Genomic DNA, 26,679 nt, shown 5'->3' with positions numbered 1-26,679 from the left:
TCAAAGAGACATTTTAACTCAAAATTTCTCGATAATGTACTTTGAAATTCTAACTGTAACGTGGGAAGCGTCGATGTGCAGAGCAGTGAATAATTCATTATTAAATTACGTGATGTCACACAAGGTGCGATGTGATTCCGGGTGGTTTTAGGTGTGATGAGATGCGTTGGAGTTAATCAGTTCGTAGCAAAACTCGCGGAGCTATATACACGTTGGAAGCCACGCAATAGACACATTGAGAGGCATATTCCTTCGACATGCATTTGAGAGATCGTAGGGGATTCTGCCTGACACAGCAGCAGAAGATCCTATCGCGACTCACAATCACGAGTAGTAACAGCTCGACGCATTTTCATCCTCAATTTGTAAACGTAATATAATTTAATTGTAATATAATTTCATAAAATATATTATTGGAAATTTAATATATAAAGTAAAAAGATCAAGGATATAATTTGTTGCAAAATTTGATGTATTTTTTAATTAGTCTTGCTTGGAAAAATATTTGTATCTCAACAGTACTATTGACGCAAAATTGTTCGAGTGATTGATAAGAAATATTATCATATGTTGCGTTATAATTACTTGAATAATTATCATTTTTTTTAAATTCCAGAATCTCGATATGAGGTTGCAACACGTGCATTTATTACGTCTACTAACAAATAACACGACTATGTTTGCAAGGCGTTACTATCAGCGATGACAATCGCATGCATAATCCATGTCTCGTTCACATTGTTACTGAGGAATAACTCTCTACGCGCAGGATCCATTCACGTCGTCGTCGTATCTCATTCGACACTCTCTTTTCTCTTTGTCGTCGCACTGACGGCGACGTAATGTTTTTCGTGTAAAAAACGTGAAATCGAAGCGAAGGAAATCGGAGTGATTCAAGTCCGGTTATCAGTTTGGCTTGGTGCGAAAACGAAACGACAAAGACCAAGATTCAAGTGGTCCATAAATCAAAAGTCTGCAGAGTGTTCGGAGAATTCTTTATTATAACGATAGATCCTTTGTTCGAATTATCAGGAATAATATTCGTATAATATTATGATTGTAACTTATATACAGTTTTATATTAGAATGGTGTGAATTTTTCCTATAACGATTGTGAACGTCGTTTTAACGATTACTACATGATTGCATCAATTATCTTGCAATTTTTTTTTTATAACAGTTACGTAAAAATATAATTTACGGCACGACATCAAAATCGTTTGTTTTGTTTGCATCGCATGCGTATCACATCTCCGATCCATTGCGATGTGCGTCAGTATACGTTCGTGTAACATTTCAACGATGCACTTTTTCATGCATTTGCAGTGGATAAAATTTTGTGAAAAAAAGAAAAATAAATAAAAAATATATAGCAGGAAAATCTTATACATTGGAATGTCTATATATCTACGATGAATCGTGATTTGTCAAGTTGTCACATCTCTCATTCTGTCATATGCAATCGAGAATCTTGGAGCGAAAAAAGAAAAAGATAAATTGTATTTTCCATTTTTATGAAAAGATATAAAAACGAATTTATCTTGTATTTTGAAAAATCGAAATGATATTATATGTAAGCATATAAAACTTTTCTAGTTTAACAATCTATTTATTGTAACTATATGTTAATCCAGTCATGTAATCAGTTCAACAATGCACTAGAACAATATGTTATTAAAAAAAATTTTTATAATTTCTTATTTTTTATTTTAAAAATGTTTTTCTTAAATTTTATATTAAATTTATTATTATAGAAGAATGACTGTATTATAAAACGAGTAAATAAAAAATCTTATCTTATAAAAAGAAATGAGAAAAGTTAAATGTAAAATATGTATATATAGATATAAGAAAAAAAATATTACAACACACAGTCCAAAGTTTTAAGTGAAAAGTATCGAAGGCATCTATATATCTTGATACAATGTGTAATAATCGAATATATAGTAATACCGGAAGCAAGAAAAATATCGGATGAGCGAATTTAATCAATTAACTTGACTTCAGTCGAGCGGAGAGTCAAGCGAACAGTTACGCGGTTTTAATTAGTTAAATCGCGAGCGCGGAAGTTTAATGAGATAGCGGGCAACCACGTTGATCGTCCAAGAGGCCGAGCAGTTAAACAACTTTGTCAGAAGGTTAATGCTCAAGTTTACATTTGCCACGACAAGTTTCAAGTTTTGTCGCTCGTGCGTTTAGTAATTCGCGGCTTAATCAAACAAGAAGCCTATACTATCGCGATGCATTTGCGTAATTTCGATACGTTTATTTCAGCATTATATGTTTTTCAAAGTGAAATTTTATCACGTTTATATTTATGTTCATTAATTTGATTGATCTCAAGTAATCGGGCAAATACCTGATTAATCAAGCCAAAATAAAGTACATATTTTCATACGGAAAGATTTTACCATAGATACTTAGTTTAATTTATTCATGATCAGTTTCAATGAACGCATATTTATTTAGCATAAGTATTTCTTATTTATTAATGGTTTTTATAATAATTGAAAATATACTTTTAATCAAAATTATTATACAATCAGTTTTCGTAATCATCTAATATAATATTAATATCTAGATTTTATCTTTAAAGATATATTTGGATAATTTTTATATGTATAATATCCTATTTCGAAGCTTGATCAACTTCGCAAATTTTTTAATTAAAGAAATATGGAAATGTAAAAAAGATTTTGTTATGATTACTCATAATTAAATATCAATAATTTGATAAATCTTTCTTTGTTAATTTAATTATACGAATCTATTTATGCATACCTATCCACACGACATAACATCGCTTGCACATTACGACTAATGTCGGGCGTCAACAGTTGTAATAATTAACTTTACGAATTGACATTTATATTTACCGCATACGGTTTTCGCTTGTAATTAAATTAGAACGGTGCACTTATGCAACTTTTACGTAAGCCACGTAGCGTTGATTGAATCGAAACTCGAGCTCAGATTGGTTTCACAGTTTAATGCACTCGGTAATATATAATCAGAAAACGCGTTTGAGAAAATATTATATCTCCGATTTTCGCGAGAGAGGTTTCTGAAGAGAATTACAGTTGTGTGTGCGCGATTTTTCTTTTTCTTTTTTTTTCTGTTATTTTCCTATTCTTTTTTTTTATAAATTTTTTTTTAATGAAACCTCTTTCAAATGTTGTCAGCGTAGCGGAAAACTAGGACAGTTACGAAACAGCAACTCGGAGAAACATAAGCTTTCTTCTTCACTTGATAAAAGTATTACCTGTCGCTAGAATAATAAAAGCAATCAACATTATTTATGAGACAATCAAGTAATTATTATGTCCACTTTTCAAGACGTTTATTCATATATATATATATATAATGTGGTAGAAAGCATATATAATATAATATTCATTTTATACGATATTAATGATATTTTTTATCAATTTTAATTATTCTAATATGTTGAAAAATTCTTTGCGAAATTGTTATTTTTATTTATACTTGTGAAATTATTAATGTGCCAACACTTTGGTTAAAATAAAAAATCTATATACAGGTTAGTCAGAGAACTCGTGGAGAAAGCATGTAAAAAGCTGACATATTATAATTTAAGAGGTTTTAAACGGCACTCTCTCTCGGATCGGGCGAAGACGCAGACACGAGTTTCTCGAGAGCGCCTCTCGACGTTCCCGCCCCGACGATCACGAGGTCCGCGGTCATAAATTTTTGCACGCGCTCGCGCGGCCAGTATTTTCGGTGCTGACTACCGGCTTTTCCTCGCTCGCGCGGCAGCGAAAAGTGCTGTTCGCGGCCAGAAATTTACGATGGACGATGAAGAGCCGCACCGTGTCCGCCCTGCCGGCGAAGGCAAAGAAGGGCCGCAGGTCTCTCGTTGCTCTCGTCGTCTCTTCGATAGCTTCGGGAGAGTTATTAGCGTGGCAATGGCGGAGATTCTTGTCTGGAAAGCCTCTCACGTAGCTGATACATAGTGCGTAGTACGGCTGGAGCTTATATGAGCGATCTTTACTTTGCTATCGTAAATTTGACAGCAGAAAAATAGAGAAAAAGAGCGAGAAAAAAAAGAGAACGTTTTACATTACTTTATAAACGCGCGCGTTCCCGAACATGTTCTCAAGCATATATAATAATTTATAAAAGATCGATCGGTGTGTGGCTCGAACGAATCCTCTATTCGCCGCCGCGTAGAACCCGTACGATATGCGTCGCGGTATCGATGTTCGATATATCGAAGGCTTGATTAATGCACCGAATTTGCGCTATGCATCGTGTATGGCGCGCTCGCTTGGTCCCTCAGCAAATGCTGCTCAGGTCGCGATAGATTTAATGACAGCAGCTGCTGCCCTTCCGTTCTCTCTCCTCCTCTACCATGCGCGCTTTGTTACAGGATTATTTCGTAGTTAATGAAGGTTTATAATTGATAACTTTACCGTGACGCATTGGAACTGTAAAGATCATTAATAATGAGGGGAACATTAATACAGTTATTGCTTGCCATACTCATTTGTACTCAATGTTGAAAATTGCGATAATCTTTAATTAACCAATCTTTTAGCATTCCCTAAATATTACGCATATTTCTATCAGGACAATATAAATACAAGTATTATAAAATTGTACTTGTTTGAATTATGATTAATGCGATATAGGAAATATTAAACTAAAATCTGGCCACGTATTACATTTGAAAAGAAAAGACAGAGTAGGAAAAGTTGAGGGGGAAAAAATCGAAAAATTTGTCAAACGCGCTGCATAATTTCAAAGCTGTGCGGATTGTAACATACGACTACTTTAGACTACTTTTTACCGTAAGTCTACTCCAGTTGATCGCTCATCTTTCTTGTCGTTCTTGATGTTCAATGTAGCATACGAACGAAAACGACAGGCTTGTGGAAAGTGCAGACGCGATCATTCGACATCGGCGACCGATTTGCTATAAAGCCTACGTGATTTCATTGGAGTATAGAATATGTAATTTATTGACATTTCGGAATCACTCACGAGGAGAAAGACGGATAAATGTACGCTATCAACAATGTACATTTCAATTTTACTCTACTTTGAAAACCAGCTGTTTTAATCATTCAAATCGTTTGCAATCTATTTTTGAACTTTTCGGAGTATTTAACAGCTGATTAATTTTGGAAACATAGCAAAGCAAAATATTTTTAATCAAAATAATAAAGAATAATATACCATGTTTTTATATATATATATATATATATATATATATATATATATATATATATATACATATATGTAAGGAGGATTTATTTTCGAATCAGTTGAAAGTTAATCTTCATTTTGACGACATTAAAAGATGCAATTGTATTTAGCATTTAATATCATACTTTAATGTAGATAAAAATAGCTAACAAAATAATATTTAACGATTTAATTTGTAATAAGAAGATATTTAGGATTTATTTCTCTTTCTTTAACCTTCTTTTTAAATTAGTATACACATACAACGAATTGACATATATATTTCAAGTTACCACAAATCTTGGAAACTTTAATGTGAAATTTATAATGTATATCAACTGTTGTGAGATATTTTAGCCATATTTCTTGTATTTTTCATCGCATGAATCGTAATCGTGTTTCGTAACAATTTATCCTAAGTCGACTGCTCTCTCTAAAGTTCTCGCTTTCGTGCTTTCGTTACTAGTCGCTGACCGAATTTCTGAACAAAGTTTCACTAGCTAACCGACCGTGGACGTAGGTTTCACCGTGTGCTTCATCATGGCCGGCCGCGTAACGGCCTTTAAATTCGCATTTACACGTGTCGCACGTCCAAGCCAAAACGAAGCACTCAGATAGACATGGTTGTGGTACGATGCGTTTTCGTTCAAATCTTTCGTACGAAAAGCGTCGCGACGCCGCCGAAACGGCGTCATCGCGTCGGTTCGTCGCTCATAATTCTTCGCGAAATGAAATAAAATGCGAGCTGCGTCTTTTAAGTCGCAGATGCAAGTGTCTTCTTGCTTTCCATATTTTTCTCGCATGACACCAGAGATAGATTCGAAAACATTGCACAGGCTGTTTTCTGTTATGACAGCCGAGTCACGAAAAGTAGCAGATAGAAGAGATTTCTATATAAATGATTTTTTTCTTTTATTTTTTTTTTTTTTTGAAAGTAATGCGATTATCATTGCAACTAGAAAAATATGAAATTATATATTAGTATCTTTTCTTCTTGTTAAAATACAAAATTCATAATTTTTCTAATTTATATCTTTTTCTTCCTGTGCGTATTATATTTTTGAAATAAGAATATACCTTGATTTTAGTGAATATATTGTGAATAGAATTCCTAAATGTGAAATCTCTCTCCTTTTATATACACACACACATATATATATACAACCTTTTTTTCCTGATGTGTAAAGTCTGCGGAAAAAGTTTAAACAAATAAAGAGGAAATTATTAAATGAATATTTAATGTAAAATTATCTTTTATTTCTTACTGTATCTAGAATTTAATAAAATGTATATAACCGACGGTTGATTTTTTGCAATAAGAAAAAAAAATTTTAATTTTTAATAAAGTATAGTTATATATTAATGCGTTGAAAAAATAATTCATGTCCATTGAACTCTAAAGTAAGATACGTCTTTTCAAGATCTTTCCTCTCTCTTTTGAATGCATTTATATGTAAATTATAATATACACGCAATTATAAAAAAAAATAAAAGTAAATCTATTTATGTTTTTACATCACTTTGTGTTTCGCAAGATAAGGAATAATTTGTCTCTATAATTGTATAAGTACACAATAGCGTTAATTAGTACGTATTCTTTCTCATATAGTTGAAATATCGTAAAAACATTTCGACTTAGAATGAGGTACCATTCCGAGAAGGCAATATCCGTCAGCTAGGGGGTGATACTTCTGTTCCGTAGGATAAAGTCATCCGGACGTTAACGCGCGGATGCACTTAAGACCAGGTGGCGGAGCCCAGCGTAAAAGGAACATTCGTCTTTACAGAGACGACTGTAATCGCGTTAGCCACTGACAGGTACGCTCTTGTAATTTCCTACGAACGTCACGGTGTGGTCAAGCAAGCTCTCTCTTGACGTTTGTTTGCGACCCTGCAGGTCGGTGTTCCCTTCAAAAATGATGGTATTAGTACACTCGAAGCTTTAAATCAATCTTTATTATTAGAAATAGAAACCATCGAGCGAAAGCAAGCGTCTAACGTAATTCACCACATCGAAAGTACGTATCGAGATTTTGACGGTGAAATAAGATTGATATTTTCTCAGTCGAAAGATGTAGGATAAAAAATGAAAGACACGAACTACCTTTTTAAGAATTAGTCTACTTTTTTATTTAAATTTTATTTAAATTCATTTAATTTTCACTTAAATTAGTATATTTTCTCATTTAAAGCAATACTTTAAAGGCAAAAGGATGGAACTTTATTTGAATGCTATATACTAACAATAAATAATTTTGTAAATGTGAAAGACATATAAACAAAATATTCAAGCAGTCTATTCATCTCGTACCACTTTGAGTTAGATTTAGATGAACGCTAGAGACTATAGAGAAAGATAAAGCTACATAAATATTAGTGATAAAAATTTATTGCCCGTTTTTTTAAATATATTTTAGGTAACAAAATTAATTAAATATTAGAAAAAATTTACAAGAGAGTTTAATATTAGAAAAAATACTTTGTAGAAAAAAATTAAATAATTAAATAATTAAAAATTAACTTCTAAGAAAAAAATTTAAAACTAACAAACTTAAATTATTTCATAACAAATGATTAATAATTGCGTATTTATTAAAAATAATTTTTCTATATATTTTATGTGAGCAGTAGTATTGTTTTCTCAGTATTGAATATACAGAAAGCCACATAATACAGATGTATAAAAACAAATTCTTACAAATATAAAATTAATAATGATTCATCAAAAAAAGTAACTTTTTATCTATATATAAAAATGGTCCAAAATGTCGGAGAGAGATGGACCAAGCTGTTATTATGCCTTCATTGGCATTAGTACTACGACACATTACAACGATTGATTGACATTATTTTTATTTTGTGTTAAACACTGGTTCAAAAATATTAAATAACATGTATATATTATTTTACTGTCTAAATAAAATCTGAAAAAAATTTTAATTTGCGCGTATTAAAAAAGTAAAATTTAATTCGCACTATATTAAGTAAAGTCTAACAAAAGAAAACCTATAAATAATATTGTCTAACACTCACGTTCGTTGTTATCAAATTGCTGCTAATATATTCTAATGGTCAGTCAAGAAACAACTGTCTCACCTTGTGGTCCATCTCTTCTGGACTCACCTTACATGAATACATACATGTATTTCTCGAAACACTCGATGAGTTAAATTGACTTACTCGGAAACTGCAAATTAATTAATTACGGCGTTTCGATTGACAAATAAGCAAATTGGAAAGCCGCAACCTCGGGCGATCTCTTGGAATGATGGATGTAACCGTCGCATCTGTCACATTGCAGTTGGACGGCTTCATTCTTTCGGACCGTTGAATCAAGGTAGGTTAGTTAATTGCGGCCTTATTCGAGAAATCCAAGTTGACACGCGATCGCGTTGCACAGGTTGTTCCTCCTTGCTCACGCGAATATTCGATTACCCGGAAACCACGCGGTGGTCAGCCAGCCGGGGATACACTGTCCGAACATTTCTGGTTTTAACGTTCCTGCTTGATGAGAGTGTATGCTGATTTCACACTCGCAAACTCGGTTGAACTCTCGCTCAACTTGCTGCACAAAGGTAGAGAGTGCGAGCTGTATAATAAATTATGCTGGGATTGTGGGTTGTTTCTCGCATATCTATCGCTACTTGTTTATCTATATCGCAATATCTTCGTATTGCAATATTTTGGAAAATACAAGCTTTAGCGCTAAAATAGATCGATGTTTTACCCGATTTTAAAATTAATTTTTTAAAATATTGTAATTGCGTGATCAATGTTTGAGATATCGTACGTTAAAAGATATGGCACTTAAATTGTTAAACATTTAGCTTAGTTTTCGTTTACATTAATCATGTAAATATGATCGAAATTCACGCTCGATAAGCTGGAAATTCAATTTCCAAACAGATGTCGTTTAATTTTGCTCATTATTCACTTGTGAATACAAATAGGAAAATTACTCAATAACGGATCTTTATCACAGGAATAGTAAAATAAAGTTAATGAATAAACTTGATATTATGTTAAAATTACACAGAGAAGAGGACGAATTTCTATGAATTATATTACATAATTAGATTGAATAGAGATTATAAAAAAATATATAGAAATTGAATTTTTTCTTTGTTAATTTCTATAATTTAAAAGAGAGATCGCTGCGTTTGATAGCTTTATTTTTTCAGTAATTTAATAAAATTTTATTTTCATGTCATATATAAATATACTTAGCGTCAATACAATATGACACATACTCAAGAGAGATTCAGTTTTCATTAAATTATATTTATAGTAAAAATTCCAGAGTTTCTCTTCACTTACTAACTCTGCAGGTACAGAAACTTATTCTTCCCTCTCTCTTTCTCTCTCAATAAATTTGATTACCACGCTGCATAAGCGCAATTCTACATCTCATTAATAATTTCGAGACACGTGACTTTGCTACTGTTTAAAAGGAATGTTCAGCCAGTGATGTGAAGTGTAAAGTGGTGCGAAAGATACCAATAACGTTTTGGAATGACTGTCGTACGTGACACGCTCACGTTAGCATCGCGGTGGCAACCCGGTGGCAGCGCGCCGCTCTTCCTCGACTTCATAGAGCATAGGTTATGAGATACGGAGCTTTCCAGATTATGTCCCGCGAAATCCTGCGTCTAACAGTCTAGTCTTAGCTACGGGATAGACTCCACACCAGATTTGGGGATCTAGATCTCGGGGGTGCGCGTAGGTTAGCTGAGGGATTCGTCTTAAGCACCGCTCGGAGTACCGGATTTCCGTCCTGAGTAATTTCGCAATGGCAACGCAAAGTTATTGGTTTCGTGTAATGTACTCATGCAAGCTCGTAATAATTCCAAGATCTCTCTCCGAAACGTAGTGCTCTCTTAATAAATACATAATAAGATTCTTTTGTTGAACCTACGGTTTAAAAGCGTAAAATAATGCGTGAAAAATTTTCTTTTGTCTATGTTTATCAAATATAAAGATTTTTTTATATGTATAATTATCAGTTTAATTACTTTTTGTTCATATATATATATATATATATATATATATATATATATATATATATATATATATATATATATATATATATATATACATTACCGGCCAAAAATCTATCACCTTTAGTATTTTTGAGTATAATTTTATTCAAAGTGCACATGGATATTTATAATATCATAATATATGTTTTGATAGTAAATACAACTTACCAAATAAAATATTTTTCATAAAATAATATAAAAAATTAATTTTATAAGTAAGTAAATTAAATTAAATTTATGCTGAAAAATCTTAAAGGTGATATATTTTTGGCCGGTACTGTATATGTGATTTTTATTAATGTGATATTTTACGCGACGTAAAATTATTTAATTAATAATTTGAAGTGCCAAGTCGATAGTTACGTGTTATTTAATTAAGTTTCTTATATAAATATATCCAAGAAAAAAATTTACAAGTATTCTAGCAGTTTCTCGAAAGTGTTACGATATCGTTGACTGTCAATTCATTTCGGCAATCGTTATCGTTTTCTCGATTGTGAATATACGTAAAATTGGAGAACGGTACGTAAGATACACTTTGTAGCTTTTTCGAACGCGTTCCGCGCGATAAACCCGAGAATGCGTTTAAGAAAAACGAAGGTTACGACGTCGTTGCCACCGCGAAAAAAAACGAGGCTCTCTTCGGGAATACTCGTCTTGGTAAGATCTTAACTGTCGAAAAGCCATTAAGGCGTTGAGCATTTTACGAAATTGAGATCTCAACGACAATGATAACGACAACTATCCGTGGAGACATATAAAAACAAACGTTTATGCATGAAAACGTATTTCTACCACCATAGCAGAGCTTAACAAGTATTTTTCCATAGTTTCGACATTAAGTTCTGTTACTTGCATGAATAATTTTTATATAATTTTTAAAATATCGCGATTTATATATATATATATATATATATATATATATATATATATATATATATATGTATATTTAAACTTATATTTTAATTTATCTAAAGTTTGATGAGTCAGATAGAAATTTTGAGTTTATGGAATATAATATTGCAAAATATATAGTGAAGAGAGGCAAAGAAATTTGTAATATTATTATTAAGAGTAGTCTTTTTCCAATAATAAAAGAACAATTGCAATTCTTCAACTGACTTTTTATTTCGATTAAAAATGAGTACTCTTATCGCTCTTACATAATATTATGATAACTATTAATTTCACCGCGGAAAATTAACCTACCGTTCTCTTTCTCTTTCATTAAACCTTCATTAAATCTTACGAAATTAACTTGATGTCCGGTGCCTCTCGAAGATATAGCGAAAGCCATTGCGGATGAGCATCGCGGTTTTCTCGCGAGCTTCAGACAGTGATTGTCATTTCAGCAATACGCTACATTGAGCACACTTGTGTTGCCTTCCCGCAGCGAAGACGCTCTTCTCCGGTCGCGCATGCAGGTGCAAGTATACAGGTATACAATATGCGGGGGAGGAGAGAGAAGGCGACAGTGAGAGACGAGTTTAGTTTGCCGGAGTGAAATTTATTGGGTCGGAAATGATCCCATTACCGCGCGCCAAAATGGGTTACGTCACTTCTCGGCTAAGATGAATCCGGTATGAACTGTTTTGCGGATGCAACATCTCGTTTTGTAATTCTCGTCTTGTTCATTAAAACATGCCGGAACGAGAACTCAAAGGAAACTCCGACCGATAATTGAAAAAAGTGATGATGTATGCTAATTGAAACACGAATGATTTAGAAGCAAAAGTCGCGAGTTTTATTTTTCAAAATTTTGGTTTAAATAACAAAAAATGCATGGTTTTGAATTTTCTTTTATTCAAAATTTAAATGCTAAACATTTTTCCGTTCTACATACACTGTTGTAAAACACGCATGCAGAGATTACTTCGACGACATGATATACAGCAAAATAAATCTACATTCAATATGGAAAAAAGAAAAAAAAATTGTAGTCATGAATTTTGTTGATAGAATAAATGGAATGAAGAATGATAGCAATATATATATATATATAAGTACTCATTTTTAATCGAAATAAAAAGTCAGTTGAAGAATTGCAATTGTTCTTTTATTATTGGAAAAAGATTATTCTTAATAATAATATTACAAATTTCTTTGCCTCTCTTCATTATATATTTTATATATATATATAGAGAGAGAGAGAGAGAGAGAGAAAACATAAATTTTGAAGTACAAAATTTTGATATATAAAGTTGAGATGTTAGATATTGAAAGAGCGAGAAGACGAAATGTCAGTTAAATCAAGTTTATACTTGGTACACTTGGGTTATCAATCATTTTCAATTCTATCCCATTTGTCTACACTATGGCAGGACCATAACCCTGGTCAGAAGGATCGCTCGAGAATCATTCATAGTTGACATATTCGCGGCACAAGTACTTTATTATGTTGCTACACTGCAATTATTATTTTACCACGTTTTTCTTATATAATTATTTATTATACAATTGACTTTAATTACTTTTTATATGTCAATATGTTGTAGTTTATTAGAAATTTATAATTGTTAATTGTTTGTATTAATTGTATTCTTTTTTTTTTGTTATAGGTAAGTGTTCATCGTGTTAGGATTATATCACTCATCACACATTCGGTGAGTTATTGCTTTCAATTATAAATTTTAGTAATTTCCACTGAAAATTGCCTAATGCACAACGATAAAAACAAACTCGATATATTTTAATATTATTCTATGTAATATAAATTTATTCATCTAATATTCAATTGATTGATTTTACTGGAATATTATCCGATGTTATTCAAAATTTAAATATATTGTTTTTCTTCAAAATTTAATAATAAAAAGTATATTGAAAGATTTTGAAAAGATTTTTAATAGATCCTAATTTTTATCATATTATTGAAATTAATATTAATAAATGAAATTCTTGCCAAAAAACATGGATTTTCAGGCCAAGTATGAGGGAAAAATATCGCAGCGAAATCGCATACGATATAATTAGCGTTCAATGGAATTTAAATAAGAATTCCTTTGAATTCCGCATGCGGTATGAATGAAATTCCGCAGAACCAAAGCGTTGGATCCTTCGCCTTTCCTTCCTGATTGGATCGATATTATTTCACATTCTGGTATCCGATATTCATACGTAACGATGGCTGACGGTAATGAAGACGTTAACCAAGGTATTAAATTATGCGGGCCGTTACGCGACTGCGGAATAAAAATTTTCCTGATCAGTATCGTTTGCGAATGATATTCTTTTATATATCGAAGGGGATGAAAGGTCGATGGGCGGTGTTTGCTGAATTATCTCGTCGAAAGGTAGATTTTATTTTCCGAGAATCGAGATCGAGATCGAGTCTCCTTCTCACGAATTTAGGTAACCCGCCCGTTCTGTGCGAGGTGAGATATACGAGCGCGTCGGAAATTCGGCGGGGAAATATTGTATTTCCAGACCGCGTGAAAAGTTATTTCAATTTTTCACGTAGGCGGAAATGTCATTTATCAAAGTCGCTCGTGCTTCTTTTAATAATGTTGCACAAAGGTGATGAGAAGAAAATGAACCGGAATTCCAGAATCTTGTACCGTGAAAAGTAAGCATATTGAGTAATCATGTTGCTCTATAAATGCTACGATTGTTGATACTGAATTAATTTTTCTCATCGGATAAAATCTTTCTAGAGACATTCTAAAATCATTTGTGATATGATTTTAATTTAAAAACTGTTTTTCATTAAAATAAATTTTCTAAAATTAAAACTGAAAGGGGCAGAAAGAGGTATCAATTAAATTATGGTTGAAGTTAATCGAGACTGGTGAAAATGGTTCTGAATGTTTTAAGAAAGAAAAAATTACGAAAAAAATGATTACTTTTTTTACAACCATAAACAGTAAAAAATGGATCTATCGGTATTATAATATATATTTATATGGACAAGATTTTAAATGAATAATAAAGCGATAAAGAAATGATATTTCTATAGAGAGGTACATATATACATATTATTATCTAATATTAAAGGATTTATTTTAATCACTTGGCAATTAGAAATAGTCCGTGAAAAATTGAATTTCATGCTTTGAATATTCGCAATGCACATCTTTGATATAAAATAATCTCTCATATTAAAATTGTTCTACATATATTGAAAAACTTTATTAATCAAATTATAAGTAATGATACACGTCGATATCGATAAGATTTGCTGATGACGGGCGATATCACGATATAATTATCCTCCCAGGTAGTATTTGATGGTCATGTTTCGTCGATTCATCGATTTGTCGTCCCCCTCCTGACCTTGACTTTCCATTACTCGATCCTGACCGCGGCTTTCATCCGTGAAAAATAGCCAGTGAATGACGTTAAGCGGTTAACATATTACGGGGCTAACCGCCGCAGGCGGTCGCCCCTCGTCGTATCGTCCTGAGAAGCGGCGCTCCTCAATTAAATTCCCTCGAGAGAATTAAATCACGCGCGAGGATAGCGGCATTTCTCTGGGAAGAGAGCTCTCGACGGGAAGATGGCAGACAGGTGGTAAAATCGAGAGAGGAGACGAGAGATAATGAGAGAGAGAGATAGAGAGAGAGAGAGAGAGAAGAGGGGAAAATAGGAAGAAGATAGGAGAGAGGCTGGATCTCGGAGATCTGGGAGCCAGTCAGAGGTAGGGAGGCACGTTGAAAATGATTTAATTAAATCGATATTAAACGAGGCTGTCGTCGCGCTATCTGCTCCGAGAGTCAAGAATCAACCTTGGATTTGCGCGCGCGTAAGCGGCGATATTATGCAAAGCGATGCAAACGATTTTGTATGGTGTAGTTTTCCGCGGTCGCGACGGACGCCGCCGACGAGTAGTAAAAGTGCGTGACGCGCCGGCCGCTTTATTGCTGCTCGTTGTTGCCACTCTGGTCGCAACTTACCGGAGAGAAACTTTTCGAGAGGGTAACTTCAGTGAGTTTGACAGTGGCACTTAGGGACCTAGTCTTAATTTAAGATTGTCTTAACAGATAAGAAAAGTAAGCTATGCGCAAGAATTGTCAAAGTCAAAACGCGAGGGCGATCTTAACTGAGATATGAAAAAAGATTGTATGTAATTAAATTTGAAAAGACTTTATATTTAGGTTTTGTTAATATTCTTGCGGAATGTATTTTCCTTTTTATATTTTTCCTTATCACACACTACTTTTGTATATAAAGTACAATTTTATAATATGCACTTTTTCGAAATTTAACATTTTTCTTTTTAAAGCAAAAGATTTAAGATGAGATTTTTTTTCGATTACACTGGAAATAAAATATGTTACTTTTCGTTTCATTACATTTGTATCACTGCTTTATTGTATAAATTAAATTTTGTTGGCTCGAGGCATCGAAATATTTCGAGACACATTTCTGGTGGTGCGACGGTTTAAGCGAGGAATTACAAACCTCTTAAACATGCGCCCCGTGGTATTCGTCGGAACGGGTGTATTTTAATAGGCTCCCGCGCGGTTATAAAATCTCTCTTTATGGCCCCGCCGGGGTTGCGCTCTTCGAAATTCGCCATTGCAGATTTCGTTGTCCAACTCGGTCGCAATGAAACGAGCGACTTTTCTGTGTAAAGTTCTTCACACACCGATAAAAACACACGTCGCGTTCGTTGTTTCTTCGCCAATTACAGACTGATTGCTCTACATTTGAATTAATGGTGACGATTTGATGTAACTCGACTGCAATAACGAAAACCGCTACTGCGTGTCACAATAATGCTTCGCAGTTATTTATTTAGAATTGCATCAAGTTATGTGTGCGGTGTCCTTAATTCATTGAAATTCTAATTTTTGTGCGGGATGAATAGATGGCACCAATTCTCGTTTGACAAAAAACCGCTATCGCACTAGTAATCAAGAATATTGCTAGGTTTTGTCTTTTGAAATGCAGCGTCAAATTTATGTGCAATGAATAAAGAGAGAAACCGTGAAAAATCTTGTTTTATTTATTGTCACTTTAACAATAATTGGGCGTATAAAATATATACGTAATAATTATATAGACAAAAAATTAAAATTTCTTTGGAAAATTAAAACTATTTCAGTATCTTTACTTTTTATTTCTTTTCTATTACAGATAAATCGGAAGTAGAATGAAATGAAGTGTGAATGAAAGAAATAAAAGAATTTACTGGTAGAATATTAGAGTGGATTATAAAAATTTATTTCTTTTCATTTTACAACAATTTTTACGATTTCGTAGCTCTATATATTATTAATAAAATAGGAATTACATATGCAGAACATGACAAATAATATTTTAAATACAAATTTACAACGTGATAAAATCTATTTATATATACAGAAACATTTAAGTATATTAAGTATATTAAGATAAAATTTATTTATACATAAATATTTAAAGTATATTACATGATTTTGTTGAGCCGCAATACATAAAAAAATTTTATTTTTAATATGTTGACAATGAGTGAAAGAAAAAGAGGGAGAGAGAGAGAGAGAGAGAGAGAGAGAGAGAGAGAGAGAGAGAGAGAGAGAGAGAGAGAGAGAATTGTGATATTTTCTGTATAACCTATTTTTTATTAGAATAATTTAAATTAAAAGTGAGTTATAAAAAAATTTATTTTTTTATTTGAGTTAAAGTTTTATCCAAAACAAAAATAATTGCGTATGTGTGTGTGTGTGTACCACACACGTACATGGACCACGTTTGCTGATGTTGATTATTTTGTATAGAAATCTGTCATATCTCTTTACGTTAAGTTTTATTATTCTGTATCTTCTCTCTATTATAAATTTCTTTTTATTTTTCAAATATTTAAAGATGCGTAGTAGGATTTTCCAATAACACGATGGTATACACGCAAATCGCGTAGGTCAGCTTGTCGGAAGTTGAAGTCGCATTGGGAAAAGTCGCGGTCTGATTTTCCAATGCGCCGCCAGTAACTTTCTTCATACTCGGCTGCATAAACACTTCCGAACATTCATAGGATAGTGTTTCCTAGGTAGTGAAGTTCAAAGTTCAAAGAGCGGCCTGAAAGTTTGATGAAACTGAAAGAAGACCTTCGCATGTTAAGCAGACGCTGTTAGTTCAAATGGCATTTACTTTAGAAAGGGATATTTGCCGAGGTACGCGTACTGGTGATTGATTTGCGACGGATGCGCGAAAGTTTAGCAACTTTTCCCGAGAGATCGTGCTCTGTCTCTTTCTCTCTTTCATGCACTCTAATCCGTACAAGAAAGTATCGCTTGTTTGTCTGTTTAAGGAAAAAAAAAAAAAAATAAAAGAGATGAAAGATTTGATAAATTGAATATTAAGAATAAAATTAATACATGTGCCATTATATGAATTATGAGATAATTACTATAATCGATATGAGATAAGTGATAATTCTTTCGTATCTTTTTAATGAATATATGTTATACAGGGTGTCCCAGAAGTTGCCTCTTTCGGCACGAACAATCACGCTGTGCATTCCGTGTCCGCGAATTCTGGGACACCCTGTATAAACAGCCATAAATGTAAAAGACATGGTTTTTTTCCCGTATAATTGTTAAAATTTTAATTAAGCGTTTTCTCTTCCAGGTGATAATTGCATTAAAACGACATAATAGTTTCTCATTATTAGAACAAATATTTGTGAAACGACTTATCTAATGTTATCATTTTATTAATTCATTTTTATTAATATAAATATTGTAGAATAAATTAGTAGATAATAAGCTTCAATAGGCAATTTTTTTTTTTACTTTTAAAATAGATTTCACTATTAAAACAGCACGGCTGGACAAAAAATTAACGATGTGTACACGGCAGGGACAGAATTAAAAGCTTACTGTTTCACGTATTCACTTTAATGAAGAAGACCACTTTGTGACCGCGTTTACTTCAACTACATAGACTAGAAGCTTTTGTTAACTCGCCTGTATAAAAAAAGTAGTTTTTCTATAGCTCTCTCTCTTTCTCTCTTTCTTTGCCTCATCACTTGCCAACTCTACAACTCGTAATTAGCTATCCGTTCACAAATTACTAGATTAGATAACGATAAAAAAAGATAGATTAATTGTAAATAGAAAAAGTTGGTTTTTTGATTTTTTCTGAAATTTTGTTCTTACTGTCGGAAGGATGATTTTAAAAGATTTTAAATATAAGAAATAATTAACTTTTGTTATTAATTTCCGCTATAATATTTTGTGATGTTCACGTCGTTGGATTAATGATGCAGAATGAAAAGCTTTAGACATTCGAGGGATGTTTTACCTTTGTATCGGCAGCATGGTATATTGCGAGGGTAGCTCAACGTCGTCGCTAGTTAAATTGCTTCGGCAATTACTCTTCTTGTACGAGACATTCTATTCTTCTTGCCGCTTCTACCGTTGAATCCAATTTTCTGTTCGCGTATCAGGTAAAAGACTTTTGCTTGTAATAAGATGCATAAACCTTGTTGTGAGTTGGGTCAACATTTTGTGATCGATTCGCATGAGAGAGAGAGAGAGAGAGAGAGAGAGAGAGTTCAGAAATCGAGAAAAATTCACCAAAAAATTTGTATCGCAAGAATTTATAAATCGTCAGACTTTTGCTAAATAATTACGTACAATTTTCCTAGATGAAATTAGAACTGCTCTTTTGTAATAATTATATCCGTCTAATCGTTTATTAAGTAACGAATTTTTAATAATTTTAATATTACATATACATATATGTAATGTTATATATATAAAAAAATGTAATCTACGTAAAATTATAAAGAACATTATTTTACTTGCATTAAAGCGATAATAATCTATTGATTGAAATTTATTTGAAAAATAATGGACACAAAATATGTGTAAATTTGACATATATTTATTTTGTAATACGTTAAATATTTTGTTGCGGAAAGAGGAAGTAGGGGGAAGTAGGATGAAAAACAAACTGGTAGCTCGGCGCTCGTATTTTGCGGTGTAGAATGTAAATACGTGTAGTCGTGCTCAATGACAAGGACCTTGTGCGTGACAACGACCTTGTCATTCGTGTGACGACGCTCGAACAGGACAGGCAATGTCGTGAATCGCTCCGTATGCTTGGTATTATTATTACATGTTGATTATACGACGAATATTAGAAGATTTTCAAGTACGTTTAGAGTTTAATTAATCTTTAATGAACCTTGCATTGAGGAATCTGCATTGATTATGTTACAGTTAAGTGTATCATTTTTTAGAAATTTTACATGTATTTTTTGGCTTCTTCTCGTTTTTATATTCGACCAAGTTACGCTCGACGATAGATTTAACTTTTCGTTTAATGATTCTTGAAAAGTTCTCTCGTGCAAATCTCAACACTTAACATTTTACATATTTTAACATACTTTCAAGTTCTTCGTCTCAAGAGATATACGTAACTTTGACACATAATTTTATGTATAAATATATATTTATACTTGCATAGAAAAATGAATAAAATGCGGATTGAAAAGATATTCAATTGTGAAATAATTTTATTTAAAATTTTTTTTTATTTATTGAAATCATATATTTAGAATGTTTCTATGAATATATAAATATGCAGATTTTCGGAGATATGTTTTCGATATAATTCTGCATTTTATTTATATTTACATGAAATAATTTGTTTTAAATTGTGAGAATTTATTTTTATACGATTTTTATATTATGTAATATAATAATTTCATTTGACACATTTTTTTGAATGATCAAGTAACACAATTAATATTTTCACAACTTTGCTAAGATAATAATAATTATAATAAAAATAAGCAAAAAGGCATATTATATACACACTAGCAATGCGCGAAAGATTTGAATACAAGCGATAAAAAAATTTGCGCTTATTAAAATTTGACCATAATTATTTCATATTTCTGAATACATTTTCAATTTAGTTACGATTGTATCGTGATGCGGTGGACATACGAATCACAATGTCAGACTTTATCTTTCATATGCCAACATCTAATATCACAAATTCGATCTTCAGACATGTACGCGCGATGGTCGTATAAGGTGTTTCTTTTTTGGAACTTATGAATACTCCTGGCATTTTGTATCGCGCGATAAGATTTTCAATATGAAGCTTTTAATCCAATATTCCTCGTATACGAAGCTCCGTGGTAGCGTATGTGAAGCCATACTCTCTCAGAAAGGAAAGATTACCACCACATTTTCGTCGTTTATTATGAACGTCATATACCTTTTTTTACGGAGCACAGGAAATTGGGCTTTTCCATCGTAAATTAAACGTGATTGATGCCTTAATTTGCTGTGTAATGGATATCGCTTTACCGAAATATTTTTTCATAAGCTACGAAACTGCAAGCTCAAGTATTTACTATTAATTTGCATAAGCTTATTGTTAGAAAAGTCTTAGATTATTTTATATTAAATTCCTTGCTCTATAACGAATATGTTAAATTTAAAAAAATTGGAGCTGACTAATATATAATATATATATATATAATAAATAAATATATTTTTATGCATAATAATTAAAAAGATATATATGATGTTTAATCATGTATAGTTTTTTATTATTTATATAAAATATACCATGATGTGCAAAACACGAGACAGGGATAGTTTGTGTGCAGATGTATACTTATTTCATAATTATAAACTCTTTCTAAAAGTTCATTAATTATGTTTTAAACTACATGGTTCTTGCATCACGAGCTATTCATTTTAGAAGTAGTATAAACTTTACAACACACTTTATAATGCGCTTAATCTTACAAAGCAGCTATCACATTCGCGTTTTCCCGTCTCAAAGCTTTCTCGATGCGTTATAATGTTCGATAGGACGCTTTTAATCTACTATATCATCCCATATATGGCCTTTCGCAATGGCACGCGCTAAAGTGGAAAGGAGAGGTTCGATGCTATGTCGCGTATATCTTCTCGAGGGGATTGTCCTCGTATACTTTCATCCTGCCGCTTATTATACGACGAGACGGAAGGTTGAGCCTCTTGGCCGTAAATCAAATTTACGACGGAGAGATCGTTCGTGCCACCCCTTTGTACCTTTGAACACTCGGTTTAAACAGCATGTACTTTCGTTTCGTGTCATGAAATTCGCGAGAATTAAAACTTCACGAGAAATTTTTGAGTCTCTATGTTTGAAAAATATCTCGAAATATACGCAACAAATGAATTTATTTCGTCTTCCTCATAAAAGTAGAAATTCAATTCGGATAATAATTAAAAAGCTTTGATGATAAAAAATGCCTAAAATACAGATTTTTTTTTAAATTATATTTTATATATTCAAAAAGAAAATTAGAAGTTTATATTTTAGCGTGTAACTTTTACATGTAATTTAAATGCAACTTTATTGAATGCCAACATTTTATTTTATCACGCAAAATCCGTGTTTAATTAATTGAATTCAATAATATATAGGTGATAAAATATAAAAACGTTGTAGCGAGAAAATATAGATGAAAAATTTAGGTTAATTAGGCAATAGGTTGCGCTACCTATAAATTTCTTTTCGTCTAAAGAAAGACGAAGGAAATAAGATTACGCGTGATTCAGCTGCCATGAATTCCCATTGCGGATCAGCCTTTACGGCCACTCGTTAGCGTGCCTGTAATGAAATCTCGATACTGCTTTCTGTATGCACCACACACACCTTCCTGCATGGTAGAGTAGGCGCACAATTAGCCGAGTGCCACTCTAATAAGGATTTATGCCCTGTGGGATTTGTTACGACAAATCGAAGCGTACTATTTACCAGCGAACAAGTTGAGGTACGATACATAATGTTCTGACAATCACGAGCGAGATTACGAGATTTCGAGGAGCAGATTATCGGTGTTTTAGCGATCGCTTACATAATTTTTACGACATACGATTCTCAATGTCAAATTTTTAACGCGAATGACAAGAATTGTGAAAAAATAAAATTATGTAAATACATTTTAGATTTATTTGGATTACGTTTATTTTAGAATTTGAAACACGTGATATATATATGAATGTGATGCTAAAGCAACTTTTGAATAATTAATTTAAACTACAACTCTTTTTCTTTGAAATAAGTTTCTAGCTTTATCAAATACACATACATATATGCTATATATGTAATTGTATAAAAAAATATTTCTATGCGTTATAAATTTCTTTTGAAAAAAAAAAAAAATATTACAGATTATAGGCAAACATGTTCAATTAAAAAGCAAATCTTTTTTAGAAGACATTAAAAGACTTATACACATACGTATAATTATATTTTTTATTATTTATTTTTAAATTCTTATAATTACTTAAAAGTTATTGTAACTTGTAGTGTAATTTAATCAAAAATTAATCTGTACAACTGATATGTGATTTTGTAAAAAAAAAAAAAAAAAAAAAAAAAAAAAAAAAAAAAAGATTTTTTTTTTAACATGATACATAAGTTTGGAATTATACCTTTAACTCAATGAGACGAATATGTATGCGTTGCATACAGCGCGAGTAACGTAAACTTGCAACATTTGATATTGCTGGCGTCACATGCCACACTGTTGAATTTTCATTCTGTCATAGCAACACAACTTACCGAAGAGATTAGAAGTTCGCGCACTTGCCTCTTGGAATATCTGATATATTTAATGAAAGACTAATAAGGAGAATATTTACTGCGTAGAGTTAACCGCGTATACGATAAATTGATAAACTATATTAAAACATACTTTAAATTTTTATTAAATGTTTAAGTATGTTATAATTCGGTTATAAAAGCGAAAGAAAGAAATAATAAAAGATAAAGTATATATAACGACTTTGTAGAATTCTTTTGTCATTTTTTTCCCTACATTTTAGAAGAAGATGTAAAATTATATGTTTAATGCAAAAATTTAATACGGATATTCTAGCAATTGTAAAATAAAGTTACACGTATCACGATATCAATTTTGTCTGTTGCATTTGTTATCTTTGTCCAGTAAGAAATTTTGATAGAGAAAGAACTGAGAATTTGGAAATGTTTTCTCTGATAAAAACGAAAAGATATCGACATTGTGCTTTTAGATTTGTGAAGAAAACCTTTCGGGTGCAAAGCTCACCGATAAAATTTGATCGGAAAAAGGTAAATGAGTGCACTTTGACGATGGAGAAAAGTGTTTCGGCGGAATTGAAAAAGCAAGAGAACAGATGTACAAAAGTAAAATTCGAAAAGAATAAGAGTAGCAAAAAATTTATCGAAAATCTCACAGCGCACATATCGCAAAACTCATTTCACGGTGAAAAGATTAACGAATCTTTTTTTGAAAAAGTAATTCTCTTATGGCACGGATATTTCTCCTAATTTGTTTAGTGCCGCAAGAATAAAGCAGTCGATTTATTCTTATTGACCGCCTTTCGCAGTTGGTTGCTTCCACGTGGGATAATATCGCGGAAAGGAAGATTGCATTCGGATCTCCTTTAGGAAGCGTGGAATCCAATTCGAATCCAGATTGAGAGTCGAATTCGAAATAAATCTGAGAAGCCAGATAATTTGATATACGCTAAATTACGTGAGAACATCTGGTATGTGAAAATGCTTTAAGCTTCATACAAATTTTTTTAAAGAATTTTAACGACAGTTTAGAAAATATTCTTACTTATACATATCACAATGCAATTTTGTACAATATTTAAAAAAAAGGTTTTTATAAAGGTTAAAAAAGGGAAATTTTATGTGCGTAAAATTTAAAAATTAGTTATAGTAAAAAAAAGACGTCTCGCAGTTTTTACTTCGCTTATAATTATATTTCTTTAATAAAAATTAACGAGCTAGTTAATTAGATATTATCATGAATCATAAAATTTTATTGTATTTTTTGTTATTGATTCATCTACTTATTTACTGGAACTCTAGAAAATATTAAAAATTTGTTTGTCTCTTCTATCAAATAGCCTCTCTTTGGATTTAAATCTATATCATTCTCGACGTTTCAATTCATTTATCTTGCTTATTGCCCGGTCCGAATGGAGTATTACTTGGAAGCGATAAGGCACCTTACGCAGCAATTGCACGCTACTGCAACCTGCAACGCGGGTTAATATCGCGGTAGATACGTTATCTTTATTGATCATCAATTACATCGGCGGCGTCTTTAGCGGGCCAACGAGCGGCGCAATTAGATAATATCTTATCCGATTCGCCATCTTACGCTCCGCGCAATGGCTTTTAATTTGTCGGAGTAGCTCGAGAATACGATAGCGGATTTACTGGATTGCCCGTGATCCTTCCGTGAAGCGAAGAGAAAAGGGAGAAAGAGACGTTCCGTGGATAATATCGCGAAAGTGCACGATACTCTTTCACGGCAGCTCAGAAATTGGATACCACCGAGACGTCGGTCTCGTGTAACAGGGAAGGCGCATATACACCATGATTCTATTGAATTTTGGGGCGGATCCAAATTGGATGTCACGTATTTAGCGGCCAACACTAACAGAGCTGCAAGCATCTCAGGAACGGAACTAGATTGACTTTTCCGTGCGTTCGAAACTAGAAGACATATCACGGAAAATTAAATGTTAACTTGACGAAACTATGTATTCGATACTTTCTCTTGTGTAACAGGTGATTGGTTCTTTCTTATTGGTTTAAACTCTTCACTTTTTAAAAGCTTAGTTAGTGTGTATCTGTATTATTTATTTATTGGAAAAAAATAATATCGTTTTATATCTAAGCTGTACGATATAATTTTATTTCAAGAGATTTTTGAAAATTTTATTTTCTCTCGATCGATGTAATGAAAAATTAAAACGTTGGAAATTTCGAAATTTTTTTATTTTATCAGAAAGAAATTTATGCTAAATTGGAGGAATATCGGAGAATGACCATAACTCTATGTTGGAAAGTGTGTTATAGATTCATTATATCTTCGCTTTATTCCGAAAAGTACTTACCGGTACTGAAAAATAAATTAACTCTGGGCACCTAAAGTTCATTATCCATCACTGATGAACTCGGTATGCACCTGGACGTGTTTAATGTTGGCGTATTTTGTCGGAAGTACCTGCAGCTACGATAACGGCGGATACAAATGACGACCTGGTTATTTTCCTCCGGTGTGCAGCTTCGTTTTCCCGCAAACCCTCTCCCAAAACCTACCCCCTTATTCACGATGATTTCTTTTCGTTCTCGGTGACTTTTAGCGAAAACGTTAAGTCGATAACTAATACGACTAATTATGCTGATTATAATTCTCACGTATACCTACATATCGCCGACTTTATTAACGGGATTAAACGACTCGCAATGCGGTAAACTTTGCTAATTAATTATTTGCATTTATAATACATTGACGACAGTGTGTTGTTTTATATTGTACCGTATTATATATTTATTTAATCGAGATATATATTTTTGCAATGTGCACGAACGCATCCTTGGTAATGTTACATTGTATTATTATGTATTTTAAATTGATTTTTTCGTCATATTTTAGTCGGTTTTATTTTTTCTTATTTATTTTTTTCACAAGAAAAAAAAGCGGTTATTTTTTAAGCATATCTTGAAAGATTGCAATCGGCAATGGTGTAATTGGAAGAATGTACCAGATCCCGTCGGCGAATATAATATTTCGAGGACGTGTGTATCGAGAACGGGATAAAAAATATCTTCAGCCTTCTGCAGGGTCGACTCAATTTTGCTATTCGCGATTCACGACACAAGAAAGCGAAGCTGCATACGAAAGTCGGTTTATCCGTGATTCGTTTGAGATAAGCTCCGACTATGAATGAGATTTTCTCTCTTTCTTTTCGACGCTCTGTTGTATACTTTCAGGAACGCGCCAGTTCGATGCCCTGTATGCTTTAAGTTCCTGTGTAGTTTGCACAATCACGTAACGACCGCCGCTGATTAAGGTCATTAGCGATAATGATAGTTCGGATGATGGACCAACTTTGTTTCACTCGCATCCAATCGGAGATTATATCTTCTGCAGACGCGTTAACGCAAACTCATCATTTATTTCTAGAGAGATCAATCATTTTATATATTTGTTTTTCCTACCTTGATTTTATGCCTGATGTATGATTGTATGCTTGCTCTATTATTTGTTGCGTCTCACTTTATATCACATATTTCAGATTTGAGGGAAGACTAACGCACGTAGCGTTTATTGTAACGAAATTTAGAGTTGATTTTAAGTGACGCGAAAATGTCAAGACAAGATGTCAAGAGAGCAAACGTTTACTGCTCGAAACAAATTTACTTTGGATTTACTTTCTCTCGTTGCGTTATCCGTGCGTGAAATAACGTTACTACGCATACGCGAGAAATTACTCTTGTCGCCAGAATCGTTTGGTGACTCGTCCAATTCGGTGCTTTCTAGGCCACAATCAGTTTCCTGTCAGTACTCAACATCACGTACGCGCGCGTGTGTATATCCCGACATACGTAGCCCAGAATCGCACATTTTATGCCGATCGTGTGTTTCGGCGATTCGCATTTCGAGGATTCCCCTCTGTTTTCCTTGTGTATTTCGTTACGGGAT

The 26,679-nt window shown here is 32.6% G+C and overlaps 1 protein-coding gene across 16 annotated transcripts in view; it reads left to right on the top strand.

Moving 5' to 3' along the window:
* The window catches only part of LOC140673344 (venom dipeptidyl peptidase 4), a 329,058-nt gene that overhangs the window by 177,375 nt on the left and 125,004 nt on the right, over window positions 1-26,679 (top strand). For 4 of the 16 annotated variants that reach the window (XM_072906243.1, XM_072906247.1, XM_072906246.1 and 1 more), the window contains exon 3: window positions 12,806-12,850. The exons of the other annotated variants lie outside the window; for them this stretch is intronic. In XM_072906243.1, the coding sequence (XP_072762344.1) occupies window positions 12,806-12,850 (45 nt within the window). The remainder of the gene's footprint in view (window positions 1-12,805; window positions 12,851-26,679) is intronic. 16 annotated transcript variants of the gene reach the window in all.

The sequence above is a fragment of the Anoplolepis gracilipes genome, chromosome 14, assembly GCF_047496725.1.
Source record: "Anoplolepis gracilipes chromosome 14, ASM4749672v1, whole genome shotgun sequence".
NCBI classification, from domain to species: Eukaryota; Metazoa; Arthropoda; class Insecta; order Hymenoptera; family Formicidae; genus Anoplolepis; species Anoplolepis gracilipes.
The sequence above is the reverse complement of the archived record's forward strand: the minus strand, read 5'-3'. Positions and strand labels throughout refer to the sequence as shown.